The sequence below is a fragment of the Mauremys mutica genome, chromosome 4 (assembly GCF_020497125.1).
Source record: "Mauremys mutica isolate MM-2020 ecotype Southern chromosome 4, ASM2049712v1, whole genome shotgun sequence".
In the NCBI taxonomy this organism is placed as follows: Eukaryota; Metazoa; Chordata; order Testudines; family Geoemydidae; genus Mauremys; species Mauremys mutica.
Genome location: NC_059075.1, coordinates 29,593,408 through 29,621,390, shown reverse-complemented (window position 1 = coordinate 29,621,390; position 27,983 = coordinate 29,593,408). Strand labels below are relative to the sequence as shown.

Here is a 27,983-nt window from a genome sequence, read left to right as displayed (position 1 = left end):
GAGCCGTAGCTTGTGCCGGACCCGAAAGAGAGCAGGGGGCTCACCCCTGTGGTGGGCACCATGCTGTCCCAGCAGAGACCCAGCCTGGGCGAGCCCCGCCGTGCCAGCCCCCCAGCCCACGTGCGAGTGTGCATCTGCCTGCGCCCCTGCACCCAGGGGGACCCCTGCATCCGCAGCCTCGATTCCCGCTCCCTGGAGATTATCAACTGGAGGAACAAGATGGAGACTATGCAGTACCAGTTCAACACCTTCTATGGCGATCAAGCTACTCAGCATGACATCTACACCGGCTCCGTGCAGCCTGTCCTGTGCCACCTGCTGGAGGGGCAGAACGCCAGTGTGCTGGCCTATGGGCCTACCAGTGCTGGTAAGACATACACCATGCTGGGCAGCCCAGAACAGCCAGGTGTGATCCCACGGGCGCTGTGGGATGTCCTGCAGATGACACGGGAGGCGAGCTGCTCACCCGGGGCTGAGGAGTGGGACTTCTCCGTCTCCATGTCCTACCTGGAGATCTACCAGGAGAAGGTGCTGGACCTGCCGATCCGGGAGGACCGGGACCAGAACATCCTGATTCCGGGGCTGACTGAGCAGGAGCTGAGAGGCTTTGGGGACTTCGAGCAGCACTTCCTGCCAGCCAGCCGCAACCGCACGGTAGCCTCCACTCAGCTCAACGACCACTCGAGCTGCAGCCACGCCATGCTGCTGGTGCGGGTGGCACGGAGCCAGCGGGTGCCCCCCCACCGCCGCCATGTGGCCAAGCTCTGCCTCATCGAGCTGGCTGGCTCTGAGGACAACCGGCGCACTGGCAACCGTGGCCTGTGGCTCAAGGAGAGCGGAGCCATCAATGCCTCCCTGCATCTGCTCAGCAAGGTGGTGGATGCCCTCAACCAGGGGCTGCCCCGCGTGCCGTACCGCGACAGCAAGCTCACCCGCCTGCTGCAGGACTCCCTGGAGGGCTCGGCTCACAGCGTGATCATTGCAAAATGTCGCCCCGGAGCAACACTTTTATTTTGACACACTGAGCACACTGAACTTAGCTACCAAGTCCAAGCAGGTGGTGAACCGGCCCTTCACCCAGGAGACACTGCAGGCCCCAGCTGCACACAAGAGACCTCCCGAGGACCCTGGAGCTGGCAGTGAGGGTGCCGGCCCCGGAGCCAAGAGACCTCCCGAGGAGGAGCCCCCCGAGGCTGAGCCGCTCAGCTCCCTGCTGCCCCTGGAGCAGCTGGACCCTGTCTGTTACAGCTGTGCCCCTGCTGGATTCCTTTTCCCCCCTTCCTTTCTGTTTGTGCTAAGTGGCTGCCCCCCCGGCCATTGAACTGACCAAAGTCACAGCCTGGCCCTGCTCATGGGGATGGCTTGGGCAGACTGACTGGAGCCATTGCTCTGCTCAGGGAGGGGGGCTTCTTGCTCTTTTGTCTAGCTTCTTTTGTAGCTCTTTTGTCTAGCTACACCCAGCTCGGTGTAGGGTGCTCTGCCCAGGAATGCAAGACCTAAAGTGGCCAAATAGCTGAGTGTATGAGTCATACCTGTGGCTCAAAAACTTGCCCAGGCATGTTTGTGCTCACCTGAAGCCTTCTCTCCTCCCCTGTAAAAAGGGGAACCAATCAGAGTTACTGGCGGGAAACTGCCTGAGTTTGCCTTTAAAACCAGACATTTTCTGATCAGACCTCCGGAGAGGTTCCTGCATTGCCACCTGGTCTGATCAGCTAGGGGTCTTTGGGGGCCCTCTCCCCGCTCTCGTTTGTTTTTGAGCGTACCCCCGTTTTTAAACTCCCCTCCCACGAACAACGAATTTTGCCTGAAGATCTCCTGATTATTGTTAGCGAATCGAGTCCTCTCTGCCTCCTCTGATGCTGAAACTGCTGTTCTGGGGATTGGTAAGGAAAACCTCTTGCACACTTCCCACGTTCTAACTGCTGGCTTTCTTTCCCCAGCAGGCAGACCCAAGTTAACTCCGTGGTCTGTGTTCTGTAACTGCTCTGCTTCTAGCTCCGCAGCGCCTTTGCTGCTAGAAATAAACCTGTGCCGCTGCTAAGCTGTGCCTCCCTGCACTCTATCCTGGGCAGCCTACTTGCAGTCGTCCCACCGCTGCAGCCACCACCTTAAATCCCCCCCTTGAAGCTGTATCCTGGGCACACACCACTCTGCCCTCTGAAACTACCCCTAGTATAAGGTGCACCCATTAGGTTAGGTTTAGCCTTTAGTCTAGATAAATTGTAATTTCATTTTGCATAACTGTGGTTAAGTTAGGTTTAGAAAATTGTTTCCATTGTACTGTGTAAATTAGGCTTAGAGAATTGTTGTATTGTGTTTTGTTACTTGCTAATTTGTGTAGTCTTGGTTAAGTTAGATCAGGGGTCTCAAACATGCGGCCCGCGGGCCGCATGCGGCCCGCGGAGCTCTTCCCTGCGGCCCGCGGAGCTCCCCGCTCCGCAGGGGCCCCCAAGAGAAAAGCGGAGGCTCCCGCCTCCGCCCCTCTCCTGGAGCCTCGGCGCATACAGCGCCGAGTCTCCGTCCGAGCGCCTGAGCCCCGCCCCGATCCGAGCCGCGTGGGGAGGGGGCGGGGCTGGGAGCTCTGGGCTGAGCGCTGCGCTCGGCGTGGAGCTCCCAGCCCCGCCCCCTCACCACGCGGCTCTGAGCGGGACCGCCGGAGACGCGCTCGGGTAAGGGGGGGGGGAAGCGGGACCCGCCGGGGCCGGGGCCGGGGCCGGGGGGCCGGGGGTGGGGGAGGGAAGCGGGACCCGCCGGGGCCGGGCTGGGGGGGGGGGGGGGAAGGGAAGCGCTCAGGGCTGGGGCAGAGGATTCGGGTGTGGGGGGATGAGGGCTCTGGCTGGGGCTGAGGATTAGGGTGCAGGGTCCTAGTGCCTGCCCTCCGCCAGTACTGGCAAGGCAGGCTTCCCTTACCCTGAGCCTCTCCAACCCAAACCCACAGCCCCAGCCAGAGCCCTCATTCCCCCCGCACCCTAATCCTCAGCCCCAGCCCTGAGCACCCCCACATCATGAACCCCTCAGCCCCCATAACCCAAATCCTCAGCCCCAGCCAGAGCCCTCATCCCCCCACACCCTAATCCTCTGCCCCAGCCCTGAGCGCCCCCACATCATGAACCCCTCATCCCCCCGCACCCTAATCCTCTGCCCCAGCCCTGAGCGCCCCCACATCATGAACCCCTCATCCCCCCGCACCCTAATCCTCTGCCCCAGCCCTGAGCGCCCCCACATCATGAACCCCTCATCCACAGCCCTCACCCCACAGCCCAACCCTCTTCCCTAGCCCTGAGCCCCCTCGCATCATGAACCCCTCATCCACAGCCCTCACCCCACAGCCCAACCCTCTTCCCTAGCCCTGAGCCCCCTCGCATCATGAACCCCTCATCCACAGCCCTCACCCCACAGCCCAACCCTCTTCCCTAGCCCTGAGCCCCCTCGCATTATGAACCCCTCATCCACAGCCCTCACCCCACAGCCCAACCCTCTTCCCTAGCCCTGAGCCCCCTCCTGCATCATGTACCCCTCGCCCTCAGCCCCACAGCCCTCACCCCTGCACTCCCTCCTATCCCCAAACTCCGTCCCAAAGCCTGCACCCCCACCCCCTGCCGCAGCCTGGAGCCTGCATCGAGCACAGAGCCTGCATCCAGACCCCCTCCCCCACCCAAACTCCCTCCCAGAGCCTTAGGCAGTAAATCTAAGTGCGTGTTTTGTCCTTTGAGTGAGGTGCATTACTGAGTGTATATATTTATTAAAACTGCGCGCGCTTAGGGGAGGAGGTGGAGAAGAGACAGGGCAGGGGCGGGGCCTCATGGAAAAGGTGGATTGGGGGTGGGGCCAGGGGCAGCAAGGGGGCGTGTCAGTGATGCGGCCCTCGGGCCAATGCACTAGTCCTCATGCGGCCCTCGGGGTCATTTGAGTTTGAGACCCCTGAGTTAGATCATAGATAAAGACCTTGCTGTGTTCTGTATAATTGTGTTTCCCCCATTCTCTCCGTGCGCCCCTCCCGGGCTTCCCCAGTCACTCATTGCAGCCTGTCTGCTCTCTGCGTCTCCCTAAGTTTAAATCTCCCTCCACAGTGCCTCTGCCTTTGGTCTCCGCTCCACCACGTGCTCCTCTTCCCCCATCTCTCTCTCTTTTAATCCCTTCCCCCACATGTTCACCCCGCTCCTACTGTTGCCAAACCTCAATTGTATTGCTGAAATCTAGCATAAAACCCCATTGGTTACCCTTTTTCTCTCTGACACACCTCACATTTTACATTTACACCACTGTAATGCATTTTTACCTAGAGTTGTTGGTTATTTAACACATTTTACCCTTAACTGTTAGTTGGTTATATGCTGCTGTGACACACCCTTTACACAGAAATTGTTAGCTACCTGTTCAATTAACACTGAAGTATAAATGTGTTACCAACTGTATTGTACCCCACTATACTATTTACTAAAAGAAACCCCTCCCCAATTGTCTACCTTAAACCCCATACCCCTCACTACTGAATTTTCCTGTTTTTGCATTTTCTTAATAAAGTTTATTTTGCACCCCACCAGTGCAGTAGTTGTCCCCCCAAGATCCCCTACCTGCTGATGTCGCCCTGGAGCAACACTTTTATTTTGACACGCTGAGCACACTGAACTTTGCTGTCAAGTCCAAGCAGGTGGTGAACCGGCCCTTCACCCAGGAGACGCTGCAGGCCCCAGCTGCACGCAAGAGACCTCCCGAGGACCCTGGAGCTGGCAGTGAGGGTGCCGGCCCCGGAGCCAAGAGACCTCCCGAGGAGGAGCCCCCCCGAGGCCGAGCCGCTCAGCTCCCTGCTGCCCCTGGAGCAGCTGGACCCAAGGCTGATGCAGCGGCTGCTGGAGCAGCAGCGGGGGGGCCGGGCAGAGGCTGCCGCTACTCAGCACCCCCCGGCGGGAGCGGGTGGCCGTGCTGCGCCAGCTGGAGGAGACGCGCCGTGAGCTGCAGAAGCTGAAGGAGAGGCAGAAGGAGCGGGAAGCCGTGGCGCTGCTGGACAAGGCCTGTCAGCCCAAGCCTCTGCACCACAGCGAGGCCCCCGCCGGGGCCCAGAAACAGACTGTGGTCCTCCCCCTGCAGCAAGTGCAGACCCCCGTTGGGCAGCAGGCCATGCCCAGTGGAGCCGAAGGGTCATGGCGTCACGAACAGGATCTTGGGGTAACAATTGCTGCCTCCCCTGTCCCTGGAAAGAGGCCAAGACCTCTGGGACAGATGAGGACCAAACCAACCACCTGCAGTACCACTCGCTGCAAAGTAAACAGCAGCCTGAGGCCCTAGAGTGTCTGCACGATTGGCAAAGGCCAGAGCTCCAGGGTGTACACTACCCACCTGGGGCTCACTGATGTGGGGTGCCTTTAACTTGTCACCCCACATTCAGGGCCAGCCCCACTGATTCCAGCCTCCGGCTAACCTGCACTAAGGCAGGAGAGTTTAGATTCAGATCCTACCCGCCTCTGGAGGTAGGTGGGGAGGGTCATGAAAGCCTGTGGGGGACCCCATCTAAACTCACCCCTGAACCCCGAATTTTGCAGGGGTCCCCCGCCCACCAAATACTAACGGACCTGGTGCAAAAACTAGAAGGGGTTCGGAAGCCCAAGAAACTGTGGCCTGATGTATACAAACCCCAAAAGGTGGCCACAGTTGCCTGTGAAATACTGGCCCAGGCCCTTGATAAGGTAACCGTTTTACATGGGACCCTAACGGCCTCGGCCAAGGAGGCCGTTAGCCAGCCCAGCCAGGAAGGGCCGTCACCACCTACCACTAGCTAGCCTAGTCCCAATAAAACCCCCGAACACCCACCCCCATATGTTCACCCAGAGGCCCCACTCCCCCTCGAAAAAACATTGCTATACCCCACCCTACCCTCTGCCCCACCAGATGCCCAAGCCCATACACCCCCACCCACTGTGACCTCCAGTGAGGCCCTGCCTATATCCATCAGCCGAATAAAGGTTGATAGTCAGGGTAATGCCACACAGGTCACAGAATTCCGGCCCCGCTCCAAAGCGGAGATGAAGGAGGAGTTCATCTCAGACACCGCTAGGGTAGCCAATGAGCCGCCATTACTGTGGCTAGGCTGGTTGGCCCTGGAACATGGACAGGAGCTAGTGGATAGGGAAAAGGGCATAGTACTAGCCAGGACCAGTACCTGGTCCCGGGGTCTCTCAGGGAGCCCGGTAATATCTAACACCGCATGGCCCCTGACTGCCCCAGCCCTGGCCATCCTCCATTTACAGCAATCCCTTCCAGGGATCCAAGTCCCCAAAGGAAGTGTCAAGGACCTCTCTTCCCTAAGATGTGCCATTGCAAGGGGGGGGGGTCCATCATGCTATGGTCCCCTGCCCAACACCCTCTAGGACTAACTCCGGCTCAGATTAACCAGGTTAATGCCTTCCGGCATGTTGTTGACCCCACTGAAATACCCATAAATGAAGCTGCCATTGACTTAGCCATGGATAATAGTACCACCCCTGACACGGGAACAGTTCAGTGGCTAAGGGGGTATGCTGGATGCCCCATTGGGCAGCTCTATGAGGCCCTCGAGAGGGTGAAGTGGCCTTCAGCCTAAGCCCTACCCATTAGTTCCCACCCACCACACACCAGCCCACATCCCAGCACCCAGAGCGTTCATTCGTAGAACGGAAAATTTTTGGATTCTTGTTGTATAAAGGCCTCACTAAGGAGGTTGTGCGTAAGCTCAACAGTGAGCAGCAAAAAGCCTTGGCCATAGCTCTGGTATGGGAAGAGTGACTAGCATCTTCCCAGCCAAAAAACGGATAACGGACGGGTGCTTGGCGGCGGCCAGCACCCAGCCCGGGGACCCCCGCCCCTATTATCCGCTAGTTTTTGACAAGGGTCTCGTCATCCCCTTTTTGCTGGACACGGGGGCACAGGTGTCCATTGTACCCCCTCACGTCCCCCACAGGACACACTATCTATGTGCAAGGCCTCAATAGCACAAAGCCCTGCTCAGAAGTAAAGGTACATGCACACACAAACCACACACCAAATAACATTTTGGGCACTAGTGGGGCCCACGCCCCTCCTCGGAGTCAAGGAGTTACGGCGTTTCGAGCTGGCCAAAGCCGTACTGGAGGCACTGCCTGTCACCCTATCTGGTACCAGAGCTCCCCACGAACCCGAACTGCTTAACCCCACACCCTGGAAATACAGACCCATACCCACTGCCCCAGCAGCCAACCACACATTGCCCAGCTCATTGAGACACTGCTCAATGAGAATAAAATTCGGCGGGTGTCAGCGAGCAAATATCTATCCAGTGCATGGGGAATCCCAAAACCACACAAGCCCAATGAGTACAGAATGGTTATCAATTATCGGGCCGCTAACAAACACATACGGTCAGTAGCATTCGCTGCTAAATGGGTTATCCCCACTATTGAGCACATCCTACTGGATGACACAAACCAATGGGCATGTACAATAGACCTAAAGGATATTGTGGCACCTTATAGACTAACAGACGTTTTGCAGCATGAGCTTTCGTGGGTGAATACCCACTTCTTCAGATGCAAGTGGTGGAAATTTCCTGGGGCAGGTATATATAAGCAAGCAAGAAGCAAGCTAGAGATAACGAGGTTAAATCAATCAGGGTGGATGAGGCCCTGTTCTAGCAGTTGAGGTGTGAAAACCAAGGGAGGAGAAACTGGTTCTGTAATTGGCAAGCCATTCACAGTCTTTGTTTAGTCCTGAGCTGATGGTGTCAAATTTGCAGATGAACTGGAGCTCAGCAGTTTCTCTTTGAAGTCTGGTCCTAAAGTTTTTTTGCTGTAGGATGGCCACCTTAAGATCTGCTATAGTGTGGCCAGGGAGGTTGAAGTGTTCTCCTACAGGTTTTTGTATATTGCCATTCCTAATGTCTGATTTGTGTCCATTTATCCTTTTCCTTAGAGACTGTCCAGTTTGGCCGATGTACATAGCAGAGGGGCATTGCTGGCATATGATGGCATATATTACATTGGTGGAAGTGCAGGTGAATGAACCGGTGATGTTGTGGCTGATCTGGTTTGGTCCTGTGATGGTGTTGCTGGTGTAGATATGTGGGCAGAGTTGGCATCGAGGTTTGTTGCATGGATTGGTTCCTGAGCTAGAGTTACTATGGTGCGGTGTGCAGTTGCTGGTGAGAATATGCTTCAGGTTGGCAGGTTGTCTGTGGGCGAGAACTGGTCTGCCACCCAAGGCCTGTGAAAGTGTGGGATCATTGTCCAGGATGGGTTGTAGATCCCTGATGATGCGTTGTAGGGGTTTTAGCTGGGGACTGTATGTGATGGCCAGTGGAGTCCTGTTGGTTTCTTTCTTGGGTTTGTCTTCCAGTAGGAGGCTTCTGGGTACACGTCTGGCTCTGTTGATCTGTTTCCTTATTTCCTCGTGTGGGTACTGTAGTCTTGAGAATGCTTGGTGGAGATTTTCTAGGTGTTGGTCTCTGTCTGCGGGGTTAGAGCAGATACGGTTGTACCTCAGTGCTTGGCTGTAGACAATGGATCTTGTGGTGTGTCCGGGATGGAAGCTGGAGGCATGAAGGTAGGCATAGCGGTCGGTAGGTTTTCGGTATAGGGTGGTGTTGATGTGACCATCACTTATTTGCACCGTGGTGTCTAGGAAGTGGACCTCCCGTGTAGATTGGTCCAGGCTGAGGTTGATGGAGGGGTGGAAGCTGTTGAAATCGTGGTGGAATTTTTCCAGAGTCTCCTTCCCATGGGTCCAGATGATGAAGACGTCATCGATGTAGCGTAGGTAGAGAAGGGGCGTGAGTGGACGGGAGCTGAGGAAGCGTTGTTCCAGGTCGGCCATAAAAATATTGGCATATTGTGGGGCCATACGGGTGCCCATAGCGGTGCCACTGGTCTGGAGATATATATTGTCAGCAAATTTGAAATAGTTGTGTGTGAGGATAAAGCCACAGAGCTCAGCAACCAGGTGTGCTGTGGCATCATCAGGGATACTGTTCCTGACAGCTTGTATTCCATCAGTATGCGGGATGTTTGTGTAGAGAGCCTCTACATCCATGGTGGCCAGGATGGTGTTTTCTGGAAGGTCACCAATGCATTGTAGTTTCCTCAGGAAATCAGTGGTGTCACGGAGATAGCTGGGAGTGCTGGTAGCATAGGGTCTGAGTAGAGAGTCTACATATCCAGACAGTCCTTCAGTGAGAGTTCCAATGCCCGAGATGATGGGGCGTCCAGGATTTCCGGGTTTGTGGATCTTGGGTAGTAGATAGAATAACCCTGGTCGGGGCTCTAAGGGTATGTTGATTAGTTCTGGTGTTAGTGTAGGGAGTGTCCTGAGTAGATGGTGCAGTTTCTTAGTGTATTCCTCAGTGGGATCTGAGGGAAGTAGCCTGTAAAATTTAGTATTGGAGAGTTGTCTGGCGGCCTCCTTTTGGTAGTCAGACCTGTTCATGATGACAACAGCACCTCCTTTATCAGCCTCTTTGATTATAATGTCAGGATGGTTTCTGAGGCTGTGGATGGCATTGCGTTCTGCACGACTTAGGTTGTGAGGCAAGCGATGTTGTTTTTCCACAATTTCTGCCTGTGCACGTCGGCGGAAGCATTCAATGTATAGGTCCAGACTGTCATTTCGACCCTCAGGAGGAGTCCATGTGGAGTTCTTCTTCTTGTGCTGTTGGTGGGAGGGTAACTGTGTATCCGTGCGCTGTTCCGTGTTGTCCTGAAAGAATTCTTTGAGTCGGAGACGGCGAAAGTAGGCTTCCAGATCACCGCAGAACTGTATCATGTTGGTGGGGTGGCAGGGCAGAAAGAGAGTCCCCGAGATAGGACAGACGTTTCTTCTGGGCTGAGTGTGTGGTTGGATAGATTGACGATATTGCTGGGTGGGTTAGGGGTACCACGGTTGTGGCCCCATGTGGCAGGTACGAGTTTAGACAGCTTACAGTCCTTTTTCCTTTGTAGAGAGGTGAAGTGAGTAATGTAGATCTCCTGTCTTATTTTAGTGAAGTCCGTTTGTATGGAAGTTTGGTTATTGATGAGAGTCTCCAGGTTGGAGAGCTCTTTTTTGATGTTTTCCTGTTTGCTGTATAGGATGCTGATCAGGTGGTTCCTCAGTTTCTTCGATAGAGTATGGCATAATCTCTCACTGTGGTCTGTGTAGTATGTAGATAGTAGTGGATTTTTTACCTTTAGTCCATTAGGTATGATGTCCATCCGTTTGCATTTGGAAAGGAAGATGATATCTGTCTGTATTTGTGCAAGTTTCTTCATGAGGTTGATGGATTTCCACTCCATACGGCTAAATGCAGTGCCTTGCATGGTGTCAAGTATCAGAGGGGTAGCCGTGTTAGTCTGGTTCTGTAGAAGCAGCAAAGAATCCTGTGGCACCTTATAGACTAACAGACGTTTTGCAGCATGAGCTTTCGTGGGTGAATACCCACTTCTTCAGATGCAAGTGGTGGAAATTTCCTGGGGCAGGTATATATAAGCAAGCAAGAAGCAAGCTAGAGATAACGAGGTTAAATCAATCAGGGTGGATGAGGCCCTGTTCTAGCAGTTGAGGTGTGAAAACCAAGGGAGGAGAAACTGGTTCTGTAATTGGCAAGCCATTCACAGTCTTTGTTTAGTCCTGAGCTGATGGTGTCAAATTTGCAGATGAACTGGAGCTCAGCAGTTTCTCTTTGAAGTCTGGTCCTAAAGTTTTTTTGCTGTAGGATGGCCACCTTAAGATCTGCTATAGTGTGGCCAGGGAGGTTGAAGTGTTCTCCTACAGGTTTTTGTATATTGCCATTCCTAATGTCTGATTTGTGTCCATTTATCCTTTTCCTTAGAGACTGTCCAGTTTGGCCGATGTACATAGCAGAGGGCATTGCTGGCATATGATGGCATATATTACATTGGTGGAAGTGCAGGTGAATGAACCGGTGATGTTGTGGCTGATCTGGTTTGGTCCTGTGATGGTGTTGCTGGTGTAGATATGTGGGCAGAGTTGGCATCGAGGTTTGTTGCATGGATTGGTTCCTGAGCTAGAGTTACTATGGTGCGGTGTGCAGTTGCTGGTGAGAATATGCTTCAGGTTGGCAGGTTGTCTGTGGGCGAGAACTGGTCTGCCACCCAAGGCCTGTGAAAGTGTGGGATCATTGTCCAGGATGGGTTGTAGATCCCTGATGATGCGTTGTAGGGGTTTTAGCTGGGGACTGTATGTGATGGCCAGTGGAGTCCTGTTGGTTTCTTTCTTGGGTTTGTCTTCCAGTAGGAGGCTTCTGGGTACACGTCTGGCTCTGTTGATCTGTTTCCTTATTTCCTCGTGTGGGTACTGTAGTCTTGAGAATGCTTGGTGGAGATTTTCTAGGTGTTGGTCTCTGTCTGCGGGGTTAGAGCAGATACGGTTGTACCTCAGTGCTTGGCTGTAGACAATGGATCTTGTGGTGTGTCCGGGATGGAAGCTGGAGGCATGAAGGTAGGCATAGCGGTCGGTAGGTTTTCGGTATAGGGTGGTGTTGATGTGACCATCACTTATTTGCACCGTGGTGTCTAGGAAGTGGACCTCCCGTGTAGATTGGTCCAGGCTGAGGTTGATGGAGGGGTGGAAGCTGTTGAAATCGTGGTGGAATTTTTCCAGAGTCTCCTTCCCATGGGTCCAGATGATGAAGACGTCATCGATGTAGCGTAGGTAGAGAAGGGGCGTGAGTGGACGGGAGCTGAGGAAGCGTTGTTCCAGGTCGGCCATAAAAATATTGGCATATTGTGGGGCCATACGGGTGCCCATAGCGGTGCCACTGGTCTGGAGATATATATTGTCAGCAAATTTGAAATAGTTGTGTGTGAGGATAAAGCCACAGAGCTCAGCAACCAGGTGTGCTGTGGCATCATCAGGGATACTGTTCCTGACAGCTTGTATTCCATCAGTATGCGGGATGTTTGTGTAGAGAGCCTCTACATCCATGGTGGCCAGGATGGTGTTTTCTGGAAGGTCACCAATGCATTGTAGTTTCCTCAGGAAATCAGTGGTGTCACGGAGATAGCTGGGAGTGCTGGTAGCATAGGGTCTGAGTAGAGAGTCTACATATCCAGACAGTCCTTCAGTGAGAGTTCCAATGCCCGAGATGATGGGGCGTCCAGGATTTCCGGGTTTGTGGATCTTGGGTAGTAGATAGAATAACCCTGGTCGGGGCTCTAAGGGTATGTTGATTAGTTCTGGTGTTAGTGTAGGGAGTGTCCTGAGTAGATGGTGCAGTTTCTTAGTGTATTCCTCAGTGGGATCTGAGGGAAGTAGCCTGTAAAATTTAGTATTGGAGAGTTGTCTGGCGGCCTCCTTTTGGTAGTCAGACCTGTTCATGATGACAACAGCACCTCCTTTATCAGCCTCTTTGATTATAATGTCAGGATGGTTTCTGAGGCTGTGGATGGCATTGCGTTCTGCACGACTTAGGTTGTGAGGCAAGCGATGTTGTTTTTCCACAATTTCTGCCTGTGCACGTCGGCGGAAGCATTCAATGTATAGGTCCAGACTGTCATTTCGACCCTCAGGAGGAGTCCATGTGGAGTTCTTCTTCTTGTGCTGTTGGTGGGAGGGTAACTGTGTATCCGTGCGCTGTTCCGTGTTGTCCTGAAAGAATTCTTTGAGTCGGAGACGGCGAAAGTAGGCTTCCAGATCACCGCAGAACTGTATCATGTTGGTGGGGGTGGCAGGGCAGAAAGAGAGTCCCCGAGATAGGACAGACGTTTCTTCTGGGCTGAGTGTGTGGTTGGATAGATTGACGATATTGCTGGGTGGGTTAGGGGTACCACGGTTGTGGCCCCATGTGGCAGGTACGAGTTTAGACAGCTTACAGTCCTTTTTCCTTTGTAGAGAGGTGAAGTGAGTAATGTAGATCTCCTGTCTTATTTTAGTGAAGTCCGTTTGTATGGAAGTTTGGTTATTGATGAGAGTCTCCAGGTTGGAGAGCTCTTTTTTGATGTTTTCCTGTTTGCTGTATAGGATGCTGATCAGGTGGTTCCTCAGTTTCTTCGATAGAGTATGGCATAATCTCTCACTGTGGTCTGTGTAGTATGTAGATAGTAGTGGATTTTTTACCTTTAGTCCATTAGGTATGATGTCCATCCGTTTGCATTTGGAAAGGAAGATGATATCTGTCTGTATTTGTGCAAGTTTCTTCATGAGGTTGATGGATTTCCACTCCATACGGCTAAATGCAGTGCCTTGCATGGTGTCAAGTATCAGAGGGGTAGCCGTGTTAGTCTGGTTCTGTAGAAGCAGCAAAGAATCCTGTGGCACCTTATAGACTAACAGACGTTTTGCAGCATGAGCTTTCGTGGGTGAATACCCACTTCTTCAGATGCAAGTGGTGGAAATTTCCTGGGGCAGGTATATATAAGCAAGCAAGAAGCAAGCTAGAGATAACGAGGTTAAATCAATCAGGGTGGATGAGGCCCTGTTCTAGCAGTTGAGGTGTGAAAACCAAGGGAGGAGAAACTGGTTCTGTAATTGGCAAGCCATTCACAGTCTTTGTTTAGTCCTGAGCTGATGGTGTCAAATTTGCAGATGAACTGGAGCTCAGCAGTTTCTCTTTGAAGTCTGGTCCTAAAGTTTTTTTGCTGTAGGATGGCCACCTTAAGATCTGCTATAGTGTGGCCAGGGAGGTTGAAGTGTTCTCCTACAGGTTTTTGTATATTGCCATTCCTAATGTCTGATTTGTGTCCATTTATCCTTTTCCTTAGAGACTGTCCAGTTTGGCCGATGTACATAGCAGAGGGGCATTGCTGGCATATGATGGCATATATTACATTGGTGGAAGTGCAGGTGAATGAACCGGTGATGTTGTGGCTGATCTGGTTTGGTCCTGTGATGGTGTTGCTGGTGTAGATATGTGGGCAGAGTTGGCATCGAGGTTTGTTGCATGGATTGGTTCCTGAGCTAGAGTTACTATGGTGCGGTGTGCAGTTGCTGGTGAGAATATGCTTCAGGTTGGCAGGTTGTCTGTGGGCGAGAACTGGTCTGCCACCCAAGGCCTGTGAAAGTGTGGGATCATTGTCCAGGATGGGTTGTAGATCCCTGATGATGCGTTGTAGGGGTTTTAGCTGGGGACTGTATGTGATGGCCAGTGGAGTCCTGTTGGTTTCTTTCTTGGGTTTGTCTTCCAGTAGGAGGCTTCTGGGTACACGTCTGGCTCTGTTGATCTGTTTCCTTATTTCCTCGTGTGGGTACTGTAGTCTTGAGAATGCTTGGTGGAGATTTTCTAGGTGTTGGTCTCTGTCTGCGGGGTTAGAGCAGATACGGTTGTACCTCAGTGCTTGGCTGTAGACAATGGATCTTGTGGTGTGTCCGGGATGGAAGCTGGAGGCATGAAGGTAGGCATAGCGGTCGGTAGGTTTTCGGTATAGGGTGGTGTTGATGTGACCATCACTTATTTGCACCGTGGTGTCTAGGAAGTGGACCTCCCGTGTAGATTGGTCCAGGCTGAGGTTGATGGAGGGGTGGAAGCTGTTGAAATCGTGGTGGAATTTTTCCAGAGTCTCCTTCCCATGGGTCCAGATGATGAAGACGTCATCGATGTAGCGTAGGTAGAGAAGGGGCGTGAGTGGACGGGAGCTGAGGAAGCGTTGTTCCAGGTCGGCCATAAAAATATTGGCATATTGTGGGGCCATACGGGTGCCCATAGCGGTGCCACTGGTCTGGAGATATATATTGTCAGCAAATTTGAAATAGTTGTGTGTGAGGATAAAGCCACAGAGCTCAGCAACCAGGTGTGCTGTGGCATCATCAGGGATACTGTTCCTGACAGCTTGTATTCCATCAGTATGCGGGATGTTTGTGTAGAGAGCCTCTACATCCATGGTGGCCAGGATGGTGTTTTCTGGAAGGTCACCAATGCATTGTAGTTTCCTCAGGAAATCAGTGGTGTCACGGAGATAGCTGGGAGTGCTGGTAGCATAGGGTCTGAGTAGAGAGTCTACATATCCAGACAGTCCTTCAGTGAGAGTTCCAATGCCCGAGATGATGGGGCGTCCAGGATTTCCGGGTTTGTGGATCTTGGGTAGTAGATAGAATAACCCTGGTCGGGGCTCTAAGGGTATGTTGATTAGTTCTGGTGTTAGTGTAGGGAGTGTCCTGAGTAGATGGTGCAGTTTCTTAGTGTATTCCTCAGTGGGATCTGAGGGAAGTAGCCTGTAAAATTTAGTATTGGAGAGTTGTCTGGCGGCCTCCTTTTGGTAGTCAGACCTGTTCATGATGACAACAGCACCTCCTTTATCAGCCTCTTTGATTATAATGTCAGGATGGTTTCTGAGGCTGTGGATGGCATTGCGTTCTGCACGACTTAGGTTGTGAGGCAAGCGATGTTGTTTTTCCACAATTTCTGCCTGTGCACGTCGGCGGAAGCATTCAATGTATAGGTCCAGACTGTCATTTCGACCCTCAGGAGGAGTCCATGTGGAGTTCTTCTTCTTGTGCTGTTGGTGGGAGGGTAACTGTGTATCCGTGCGCTGTTCCGTGTTGTCCTGAAAGAATTCTTTGAGTCGGAGACGGCGAAAGTAGGCTTCCAGATCACCGCAGAACTGTATCATGTTGGTGGGGGTGGCAGGGCAGAAAGAGAGTCCCCGAGATAGGACAGACGTTTCTTCTGGGCTGAGTGTGTGGTTGGATAGATTGACGATATTGCTGGGTGGGTTAGGGGTACCACGGTTGTGGCCCCATGTGGCAGGTACGAGTTTAGACAGCTTACAGTCCTTTTTCCTTTGTAGAGAGGTGAAGTGAGTAATGTAGATCTCCTGTCTTATTTTAGTGAAGTCCGTTTGTATGGAAGTTTGGTTATTGATGAGAGTCTCCAGGTTGGAGAGCTCTTTTTTGATGTTTTCCTGTTTGCTGTATAGGATGCTGATCAGGTGGTTCCTCAGTTTCTTCGATAGAGTATGGCATAATCTCTCACTGTGGTCTGTGTAGTATGTAGATAGTAGTGGATTTTTTACCTTTAGTCCATTAGGTATGATGTCCATCCGTTTGCATTTGGAAAGGAAGATGATATCTGTCTGTATTTGTGCAAGTTTCTTCATGAGGTTGATGGATTTCCACTCCATACGGCTAAATGCAGTGCCTTGCATGGTGTCAAGTATCAGAGGGGTAGCCGTGTTAGTCTGGTTCTGTAGAAGCAGCAAAGAATCCTGTGGCACCTTATAGACTAACAGACGTTTTGCAGCATGAGCTTTCGTGGGTGAATACCCACTTCTTCAGATGCAAGTGGTGGAAATTTCCTGGGGCAGGTATATATAAGCAAGCAAGAAGCAAGCTAGAGATAACGAGGTTAAATCAATCAGGGTGGATGAGGCCCTGTTCTAGCAGTTGAGGTGTGAAAACCAAGGGAGGAGAAACTGGTTCTGTAATTGGCAAGCCATTCACAGTCTTTGTTTAGTCCTGAGCTGATGGTGTCAAATTTGCAGATGAACTGGAGCTCAGCAGTTTCTCTTTGAAGTCTGGTCCTAAAGTTTTTTTGCTGTAGGATGGCCACCTTAAGATCTGCTATAGTGTGGCCAGGGAGGTTGAAGTGTTCTCCTACAGGTTTTTGTATATTGCCATTCCTAATGTCTGATTTGTGTCCATTTATCCTGCCACATGGGGCCACAACCGTGGTACCCCTAACCCACCCAGCAATATCGTCAATCTATCCAACCACACACTCAGCCCAGAAGAAACGTCTGTCCTATCTCGGGGACTCTCTTTCTGCCCTGCCACCCCCACCAACATGATACAGTTCTGCGGTGATCTGGAAGCCTACTTTCGCCGTCTCCGACTCAAAGAATTCTTTCAGGACAACACGGAACAGCGCACGGATACACAGTTACCCTCCCACCAACAGCACAAGAAGAAGAACTCCACATGGACTCCTCCTGAGGGTCGAAATGACAGTCTGGACCTATACATTGAATGCTTCCGCCGACGTGCACAGGCAGAAATTGTGGAAAAACAACATCGCTTGCCTCACAACCTAAGTCGTGCAGAACGCAATGCCATCCACAGCCTCAGAAACCATCCTGACATTATAATCAAAGAGGCTGATAAAGGAGGTGCTGTTGTCATCATGAACAGGTCTGACTACCAAAAGGAGGCCGCCAGACAACTCTCCAATACTAAATTTTACAGGCTACTTCCCTCAGATCCCACTGAGGAATACACTAAGAAACTGCACCATCTACTCAGGACACTCCCTACACTAACACCAGAACTAATCAACATACCCTTAGAGCCCCGACCAGGGTTATTCTATCTACTACCCAAGATCCACAAACCCGGAAATCCTGGACGCCCCATCATCTCGGGCATTGGAACTCTCACTGAAGGACTGTCTGGATATGTAGACTCTCTACTCAGACCCTATGCTACCAGCACTCCCAGCTATCTCCGTGACACCACTGATTTCCTGAGGAAACTACAATGCATTGGTGACCTTCCAGAAAACACCATCCTGGCCACCATGGATGTAGAGGCTCTCTACACAAACATCCCGCATACTGATGGAATACAAGCTGTCAGGAACAGTATCCCTGATGATGCCACAGCACACCTGGTTGCTGAGCTCTGTGGCTTTATCCTCACACACAACTATTTCAAATTTGCTGACAATATATATCTCCAGACCAGTGGCACCGCTATGGGCACCCGTATGGCCCCACAATATGCCAATATTTTTATGGCCGACCTGGAACAACGCTTCCTCAGCTCCCGTCCACTCACGCCCCTTCTCTACCTACGCTACATCGATGACGTCTTCATCATCTGGACCCATGGGAAGGAGACTCTGGAAAAATTCCACCACGATTTCAACAGCTTCCACCCCTCCATCAACCTCAGCCTGGACCAATCTACACGGGAGGTCCACTTCCTAGACACCACGGTGCAAATAAGTGATGGTCACATCAACACCACCCTATACCGAAAACCTACCGACCGCTATGCCTACCTTCATGCCTCCAGCTTCCATCCCGGACACACCACAAGATCCATTGTCTACAGCCAAGCACTGAGGTACAACCGTATCTGCTCTAACCCCGCAGACAGAGACCAACACCTAGAAAATCTCCACCAAGCATTCTCAAGACTACAGTACCCACACGAGGAAATAAGGAAACAGATCAACAGAGCCAGACGTGTACCCAGAAGCCTCCTACTGGAAGACAAACCCAAGAAAGAAACCAACAGGACTCCACTGGCCATCACATACAGTCCCCAGCTAAAACCCCTACAACGCATCATCAGGGATCTACAACCCATCCTGGACAATGATCCCACACTTTCACAGGCCTTGGGTGGCAGACCAGTTCTCGCCCACAGACAACCTGCCAACCTGAAGCATATTCTCACCAGCAACTGCACACCGCACCATAGTAACTCTAGCTCAGGAACCAATCCATGCAACAAACCTCGATGCCAACTCTGCCCACATATCTACACCAGCAACACCATCACAGGACCAAACCAGATCAGCCACAACATCACCGGTTCATTCACCTGCACTTCCACCAATGTAATATATGCCATCATATGCCAGCAATGCCCCTCTGCTATGTACATCGGCCAAACTGGACAGTCTCTAAGGAAAAGGATAAATGGACACAAATCAGACATTAGGAATGGCAATATACAAAAACCTGTAGGAGAACACTTCAACCTCCCTGGCCACACTATAGCAGATCTTAAGGTGGCCATCCTACAGCAAAAAAACTTTAGGACCAGACTTCAAAGAGAAACTGCTGAGCTCCAGTTCATCTGCAAATTTGACACCATCAGCTCAGGACTAAACAAAGACTGTGAATGGCTTGCCAATTACAGAACCAGTTTCTCCTCCCTTGGTTTTCACACCTCAACTGCTAGAACAGGGCCTCATCCACCCTGATTGATTTAACCTCGTTATCTCTAGCTTGCTTCTTGCTTGCTTATATATACCTGCCCCAGGAAATTTCCACCACTTGCATCTGAAGAAGTGGGTATTCACCCACGAAAGCTCATGCTGCAAAACGTCTGTTAGTCTATAAGGTGCCACAGGATTCTTTGCTGCTTCTACAGAACCAGACTAACACGGCTACCCCTCTGATACTAAAGGATATGTTCTATCAGGCAGGGGCGGCTCTAGGAATTTGGCCGCCCCAGGCAGTGATGCCTGCGGAAGGTGCACCGGAGCCGTGGGACCAGCGGACCTCCCGCAGGCATGACTGCGGAAGGTCCGCTGGAGCCGCCAGCCACCCTACCGGCAAAATGCTGCCCCAAGCGCGCACTTGGCGCGCTGGGGTCTGGAGCCGGCCCCGCTATCAGGTCCCCCTCTATGATCCCAAGGGACTGTTAAACTTCGCTTACCAGGGAGCCCAGTACCAATTGCAAGCGTGCCCCCAAGGGTACAAAAACTCACCTGCCTGTGCCAGTGAGGCCCTAACTCGCACGTTAGAAAAGGTACCATCCCTCCCCAACGTCCATGTCGTCTACTATGTGGACGACATTCATAACTGGTCCCACACCGACCGAAGTACAAAAGGTCACTGAACAGGTCCAGGCCGCTTTATCCACTGATGGGTGGAACCTCAGTCTGCCTAAAAGTGTCCTCACTGCTGCTTCTACCTTTCAGTTCCTAGGTTTTGCTGTGGAAAAGGGACGGCTATGCCACTTAACTGGTGAGTGGGTGATAGGTTCTTTCCCCCTGAGGGTAGCACCCCCCAGGCGTGAGGTGCAGCATATGTTGGGCATAGTCAATTACCACAGGCAGTTTCTTCCTGCTGCATTGCTGCCACGCCTGTCCACTCTGCAACAATATGCCAGGAACGTTAAAATCCCCTGGACACCGGAGGCCGAACATGCAGTGTCTTCCCTGGCTGGGCTCTGGGCCCACCTTGGCTTGATGGAACCCGACCAACCCCGTCGAAATTACTCTCACTGTGTTCCCAGACCATGTGGCTGCAACTGTGTCCCAAGAGAACCTTCCTGTCCACAATCTGGCCCGAAAATTGTCAGGACCTGAGTACCGCTACGGGCCTGTGGGCATTGCCATGCTTGCCGTTCAGTGTGCCCTCCCATGGGGCAAATCTGCCACAGGTACCCTAAAGGGACCTCATGTGGAGCTCATCCCATGGCTAACCTTCACCCCAGCTCCCCAGTTCCAGGGAGCCCCTGCTACTTGGGAGCGACTTGTTTACCAGGCCCAAGAGGTATTCGGACATTGGGCCCTCAAGTCCTCCTCCACCACAGTCCCTAATGAACCCGGGGCTGTTGCCCAGCTAAGTGTCTATGCCCCCTGGATTGTATCTGATGGGGGCACATCACCTTCTCCCCGAGCAGGAATGCTGTGTGCCACCTGTAACACCCTCAAGGTTAAACCCCTCAACTTTTCCAGCTCAGCTCAAAAAGCTGAAGCAGAGGGTGTCCTACTAGTCGCCTCCCACATAGCAGCAGCCCATCCAAGAACATGTGTGGTCCTGGGAGTGGACTCAAGCTACTGCGTGTCCATCCTGGTGGGAGAGGGACAGCCCACTGCTCGTGAAAACATCTGGGCGCAGGTTACTCAACTGGCAGCGCAGTCCAAGTTGCCATGGTTTGTTACTCATTGCCCTTCACACAAGTCTGACAGTAACCCTCTTCATTCCAGGCTAGATCTGCAGCTCAGAGAATATACCGTATTTTTCTGTGTATAAGACAATACTTTTTCCTAAAATTGTTAGACTAAAAATTGAGGGTCGTCTTATACACGGAAGTAAGCCGAGGAGAGAACCGCGCGGTTGCGAAACTGCCCAACCTTGTCTCTGCAAACAGGCTTCTTCCAATCACGAGCCTTATGTAACTGACGTCAGCTGATGCTGAACCAACCAATTGGAACACATCCCGTTGGAGGTGGAGAGCGTGTAGGCAGTGCGCAGATGCGAAAGGGACCGGTAATGTCAGAGCGTTCTGAGCCCATAAAGATGTCAGAAAATAAAAAAATAAATAAGTGAATGTCTTACTCTGCAAAATTCAGACTGAATGTAATCAGTTATGCAAAAGAGCATGGAAATAGAGCTGCAGAGAGACAGTTTGGACCTCCTCCCACTGAGTGTATGATCAGACAGTGGAGAAAACAGGAAGAACTCCTCCTTAAGATGCCAAAAAAGAAGGCCTTAAGAGGAAAACCAACAAAATGGCCAAATTTGGAGCAGAGGCTTAAGACTTGGATTATGGAGCAGCGCCAGAGTGGCTTATGTGTGTCAACCAAGCTTATTCAATATCAGGCAAGAATGTTTGCAAGCGAAATGAAGATTGTTGATTTTCCAGGAAAGGCAAAATGGTGCTTCAATTTCATGAGGAGAGAAGGGTTGGCCATGAGAGCACGAACAGAGTTAGCACAGACAATGCCACCAGTTTATGAGGATAAAATCCAACAGTTTCACTCCTATGTCATACAACTTCGGAAAAAATATGATTTTGAACCAAGTCAGATTGCAAACATGGATGAGGTGCCTCTCAATTTTGATGTGCCTTCCAACAGAACTGCTGATGTGAAAGGAATCAAAACAGTGGCAATCAAAACAAGTGGCCATGAAAAGACACATTATACTGCTGTGCTTTCATGCTGTGCAGATGGTACTAAACTGCCTCCTATGCTTATTTAAGAGGAAAACATATCCTAAAGAGACCATACCACCTGGCATTATTGTGCAAGTTCATGAGAAGGGATGGATGAATGAAGACATTATGGCCTTTGGTTTGCAAAGGTTTGGTCCAGAAGACCTGGAGGGCTCTTAAAGAAGCCAGCTCTACTTATCTTTGATCAGTTCCGAGCACATTTAACAGAAAAGACAAAAAGGGTTGCATCGGATTTGCGAACACAGCTAGCAGTTATTCCTGGTGGACTTACAGGTCAGCTACAGCCACTAGATGTTTCAAACAAGCCATTTAAAGCCCTGATGAGAGAAGAATGGAGTAGATGGATTCAAAAAGCAGGTGGTAACTTGACACCGACAGGAAGAGTGAAAAAACCAACCATTACTGAGGTTAGCAATTGGGTTCTAAACTCATGGTATGGCGTCAAACAAAAGGTGATTGTGAAATCCTTCAAGAAATGTGGAATCAGCAATGCCATGGACGGAACTGAGGATGATCTCATATATATATAGACAGTGACTCAGTAGACAGCAGTGATGCAATAGAAGTTGAAGAAACTGATATATTCGAAACTAATAGTGATGAAGAAGAAGCAGTGATGCAATAGAGGCTGAATAAAGTGATTTGCTCAAAGCTAAGTGTGATGCATAATATCATAGTACTGGTATGTAAATGTTGCCTAATTACTAAATAAAAATGTGTTCTGTTTTATGTTTAAAATATTGATTTCTGAATTTTGGGTTAGAAAAGTGGGGGTCGTCTTATACATGGGGCATCTTATACACGGAAAAATACGGTAAGTGTGACACATCTCAGGTTAACATCATTTCTTGCAGCAACCCCTTTGTCACCTGGCTCCACGAAGAGTGGGGGCACCTGCCTGCCCGTGCCCTACATCAGCTGTTAACTAACCGAGGAACACGAACATCAAGTGTGTTTAGGCAGCAGTGCACCCAAGCAGTTCAAGGGTGCCTAAGCTGCCAACAGGCACGAGTCACAAACAAGCCTGTCTATGCCCACGGTGCTTATAGCCCTGAGCACTTCAGCCCAGGTACAACCTGGCAGATGGACCTCATTGGCCCCCTCCCGGGGGCAAAACAGTACCCAAAGGGGCTTGTAATAGTCGACCTGGGGTCTCGTCAGTTAATGTGTTCTCCCCTCAGGCGATCTACTGCACCTGCTGTCTCTATAGCCCTTCTCCAGGTAATCGCTGCTTGCGGGGCACCTGAAGAGATCCAGACTGATGGAGGGCCACCGTTCACCAGTAAAATTATAGACCAGACGGTGTCCCAATGGGGGGTGCGTCTCCACATCCACCTGCCATACCACCCCCAAAGTAGCGGGGCTGTGGAAAGACGTATTGGAATGCTGAAGACCCAAATTCGGGCCATACTTGGCACCCCTGACTATAAGGGCTGGGACCGGGTCCTGTCTCAAGCCCTCATCTCCCTTAATGCAGCATACAGCCGATGGCCAGAGATCGCTCCCAAACCACGGGAGCCCTGGAAACCAGCCTACAGTATCTCTCAGCCGGTGTGGGTCTCTATCCCCAATGCTCAAGGGACCTGCACCCCACAACCAGCTACCATCATCACCCCTGGCTGGTTCCCCAACACCTACCACATTCAAATAGATGGACGGGTCAAGCCTGACCTGGCCCATCACAACTGGCTTAGTGCCCGGTCGTAACAGGCCCTACACGGGCAACCTCTCTTTTATGTCTTCACAGGAATCACCTGCCATGATTGCCACCCCGCCTCGAGAAAAACCCCTGGTTGCCTGGTTAAAAGCCTACGCCCTGCAGGGGGTCCTCATCGGGAACCTGTCAGATGTCCCCTCATCACATGATTGTGTCACCTGCACAAGACAGGAGGCCTCAGAGGGAGGATCCCCTTTCCTCTGGCAGTTCCTCCCTCTCACGAACCTAACCCCACAGTATCCAGCCTCAGGCTGCAACAACACAGACTGGGTCCATCGACCCCTGTTCACGTGCAACACCAGCAGTGACGACCGGAAACCCAACTCATTCGCCCCTGTTGCTGTAACAGAACCCCGGCCAGGAGCCCCCCCAGCACCACAAACAGTTTCTACCCTCTCCCCCAGGGCAAGTATGGCTCTGTGGAAACAACATTGCCCGAACTGCCCTACCCGCCTTCCCAAAAGGGGTATGTGCCATCGGGCAACTTGTCATAAAGGGAGGGGGACTCTTTCACCACCGTCGCCCCCTCTTCTCCTCACCACGCAAACGACGAGCAGCCACCGCATGGGAGCGGCTTAAGTCGGCCACCGAAATGGTCATAGAGGGCTATGTACAGTTTAACCCCTTCTCCTACAGTTTAACTTTACAGCAAATCCGTGGACTGTCGCTTGGTCTGGAGGCCCTCACCAACATCACAGCCGAAGGGCTTCGTCGAACCAGCGACGCGCTCACAATCCTGGCCAACTACGCCAAGCAGAACCATCTCCTAATCCAGACCATCCTACAAAAGGACTTGTGTTGCCTTAAAGGACCTTGATCCTTGCTTTAAGGGACAATGTTGCCTGCGCCTTCAGCCCGGGTGGAACATCTCAGCCATGGCTAACCAACTGTCCTCCTTCGCCGTTCAGATTCGTAAGGAGCGTGAGCAGTGGGATTGGTGGCAAGCCCAGTGGTCCAGATGGGGGGCTGGGATCCTGGGCCCAGTCCATCAAGCAGTGGCTTATTACTGTGGCTATTGTTCTTGTAGCCTCTCTGTTGGGGATAGCAGTGGTCAAGCAGCTGATTCACAGGGTTGTGTCTGCCCTGCCCTTGCAGGCGAGGAACCATCACCCCTAGATTACTCAGATAGTGAGGATCTGTAACCCCTCTGGCCTTGGTCTTTGCACGGGGCAACCCCCTCACATCCCGCAGGGTCGGCCAGGGGGGCATGTCTGTTACAGCTGTGCCCCTGCTGGATTCCTTTTCCCCCCTTTCTTTCTGTTTGTGCTAAGTGGCCGCCCCCCTGGCCATTGAAATGACCAAAGTCACAGCCTGGCCCTGCTCATGGGGATGGCTTGGGCAGACTGACTGGAGCCATTGCTCTGCTCAGGGAGGGGGGCTTCTTGCTCCTTTGTCTAGCTTCTTTGTTCAGACCCAGCTCCGTGTAGGGTGCTCTGCCCAGGAATGCAAGACCTAAAGTGGCCAAATAGCTGAGTGTATGAGTCATATCTGTGGCTCAAAAACTTGCCCAGGCATGTTCTGTGCTCACCTGCAGCCTTCTCTCCTCCCCTGTAACAAGGGGAACCAATCAGAGTTACTGGCGGGAAACTGCCTGAGTTTGCCTTTAAAACCAGACATTTTCTGATCAGACCCCCGGAGAGGTTCCTGCATTGCCACCTGGTCTGATCAGCTAGGGGTCTTTGGGGGGCCCTCTCCCCGCTCTCGTTTGTTTTTGAGCGTACCCCCATTTTTAAACTCCCCTCCCACGAACAACGAATTTTGCCTGAAGATCTCCTGATTATTGTTAGCGAATCGAGTCCTCTCTGCCTCCTCTGATGCTGAAACTGCTGTTCTGGGGACTGGTAAGGAAAACCTCTTGCACACTTCCCTCGTTCTAACTGCTGGCTTTCTTTCCCCAGCAGGCAGACCCAAGTTAACTCCGTGGTCTGTGTTCTGTAACTGCTCTGCTTCTAGCTCCGCAGCGCCTTTGCTGCTAGAAATAAACCTGTGCCGCTGCTAAGCTGTGCCTCCCTGCACTCTATCCTGGGCAGCCTACTTGCAGTCGTCCCACCGCTGCAGCCACCACCTTAAATCCCCCCCTTGAAGCTGTATCCTGGGCACACACCACTCTGCCCTCTGAAACTACCCCTAGTATAAGGTGCACCCATTAGGTTAGGTTTAGCCTTTAGTCTAGATAAATTGTAATTTCATTTTGCATAACTGTGATTAAGTTAGGTTTAGAAAATTGTTTCCATTGTACTGTGTAAATTAGGCTTAGAGAATTGTTGTATTGTGTTTTGTTACTTGCTAATTTGTGTAGTCTTGGTTAAGTTAGATCATAGATAAAGACCTTGCTGTGTTCTGTATAATTGTGTTTCCCCCGTTCTCCTCGTGCGCCCCTCCCGGGCTTCCCCAGTCACTCGTTGCAGCCTGTCTGTTCTTTGTGTCTCCCTGACTTGTTGCAGTCTCTTTGCTGCTTAAACTTACAGCCTGTCTGCTCTCTGCGTCTCCCTAAATTTAAATCTCTCTCCGCAGTGCCTCTGGTCTCCGCTCCACCACGTGCTCCTCTTCCTCTCTCTCTCTCTCTTTTTTAATCCCTTACCCCACATGTTCACCCCGCTCCTACTGCTGCCAAACCTCAATTGTACTGCTGAAATCTAGCATAAAACCCCATTGGTTACCCTTTTTCTCTCTGACACACCTCACATTTTACATTTACACCACTGTAACGCATTTTTACCTAGAGTTGTTGGTTATTTAACACATTTTACCCTTAACTGTTAGTTGGTTATATGCTGCTGTGACACACCCTTTACATAGAAATTGTTAGCTACTTGTTAACACTGAAGTATAAATGTATTTGGTTACCAACTGTATTGTACCCCACTATACTATTTACTAAAAGAAACCCCTCCCCAATTGTCTAAACCCCATACCCCTCACTACTGAATTTTCCCTGTTTTTGCATTTTCTTAATAAAGTTTATTTTGCACCCCACCAGTGCAGTAGTTGTCCCCCCCAAGATCCCCTACCTGCTGATGTCGCCATGGAGCAACACTTTTATTTTGACACGCTGAACTTTGCTGCCAAGTCCAAGCAGGTGGTGAACCGGCCCTTCACCCAGGAGACGCTGCAGGCCCCAGCTGCACGCAAGAGACCTCCCGAGGACCCTGGAGCTGGCAGTGAGGGTGCCGGCCCCGGAGCCAAGAGACCTCCCGAGGAGGAGCCCCCCAAGGCTGAGCCACTCAGCTCCCTGCTGCCCCTGGAGCAGCTGGACCCAAGGCTGGTGCAGCGGCTGCTGGTGCTGGAGCAGCTGGAGAAGCAGCAGGGGGGGGCCGGGCGGAGGCTGCCACTGCTCAGCACCCCCCGGCAGGAGCAGGTGGCCGTGCTGCGCCAGCTGGAGGAGACGTGCCGCGAGCTGCAGAAGCTGAAGGAGAGGCAGAAGGAGCGGGAAGCCATGGCGCTGCTGGACAAGGCCTGTCAGCCCAAGCCTCTGCACCACAGTGAGGCCCCCGTTGGGGCCCAGAAACAGACTGTGGTCCTCCCCCTGCAGCAAGTGCAGACCCCCGTTGGGCAGCAGGCCATGCCCAGTGGAGCCGAAGGGATCCTGGTCATACAAAGGAAGCAGGGGCCGAGAACCGGGCCCTGGGCTGGGAGCTGGTGTCGTGCCCCGACCTGCTGGCGCGGAGCCGGGAGAACCTGCTGGCGCGGCTCAATGAGGGCGATGCCAAGGAGCTGCAGGCCCTGTGCAGCATCGGGGACAAGAGAGCCCAGCGCATCCTGGCCTGGAGACAGCAGCACGGGCCCTTCAGCCAGGTGGAGGACCTGCAGCAGGTGGAGGGGATGACAGCCCGACACGTGGCCTCTTTCCTGAAAGCAAACCTGCTGAGCGCCCTGGGCTGCGACCCGTTCGCGCTCCCGCCCCCCGCTCAATAAAAGTCTCTGTATCTGTCAAAAAAGAAAACCTGAGATGCAGAAAAGGAGGACTTGGGACAAGATTTTGCAGAATTCATGGCAGAGTCACAGAGGGAAAACTATGCTGTACATTAAGACCCAGAGGTAGAAAGAAATACAGAAGATCCTTGCAGCTGCCAAGGATAAATCACAGTGGCCAGGGAAAGTGTCACTGTGGCCAAGAACAGTATTGTCATGGTGAAGGAGAGCATGGGAAGAGACGCAGAGGCAGAGGCAACTCAGACACTACCCTAAGCCAGAATGCCCTCCTGCTAAGCAAGCAGGCCCTGCAGGCCCATAATTTGGGACCCAGCCATGTCCTTCAGTCCCTGGACTATGCTGGCTACTGAGACAGAAGCCGCTCCTACCCTCCGCATCCCTGCAGCGGTGCTTCCAGCAGAACCCATTCACTTTGGTGTGCAGAGGTAAGATCTGAGAAGACACTTGCACCTGGGAGACCAGCTCTTTTGAGCCCTGCAACCCCCCTGAGAATTTTGAGCTGAGGCAGTCAGTCCCAGAGCCGATGCCAGTAAGAGGAGACAGAGACAAGGCATATATTCACCTGTAACTTTACACAATCCCTCCCTCCCACAACAAAACTGTTGTGTATTTAAAGTGGTCTGGCTGTTGCACTTTGAACTTTGTTTGCACTGTTGCAGGAATTAAAGTAACCAACTACACACAAACTTTTAAGAAGATTATGTTTAGAAAAAGCCATTTAACCAACCAAAGATATTATTTCTGGCTGCCTTAAAACTTT

General features: G+C 51.9%; 2 protein-coding genes across 2 annotated transcripts in view; one reads left to right on the top strand and one right to left on the bottom strand.

Annotated features, from left to right (window-relative positions):
- Nucleotides 1-27,983, bottom strand: part of ITPK1 (inositol-tetrakisphosphate 1-kinase) — a 256,870-nt gene that overhangs the window by 210,996 nt on the left and 17,891 nt on the right. The window lies entirely within an intron of this gene.
- Nucleotides 61-27,932, top strand: LOC123369600 (kinesin-like protein KIF22). Its single transcript, XM_045015364.1, is given in 8 exon segments — nt 61-984; nt 986-1,212; nt 4,860-5,166; nt 5,541-5,684; nt 23,321-23,415; nt 23,927-24,087; nt 26,293-26,772; nt 26,823-27,932. Coding segments are annotated over 8 exon segments (2,721 nt in total). The 3' UTR covers nt 27,206-27,932.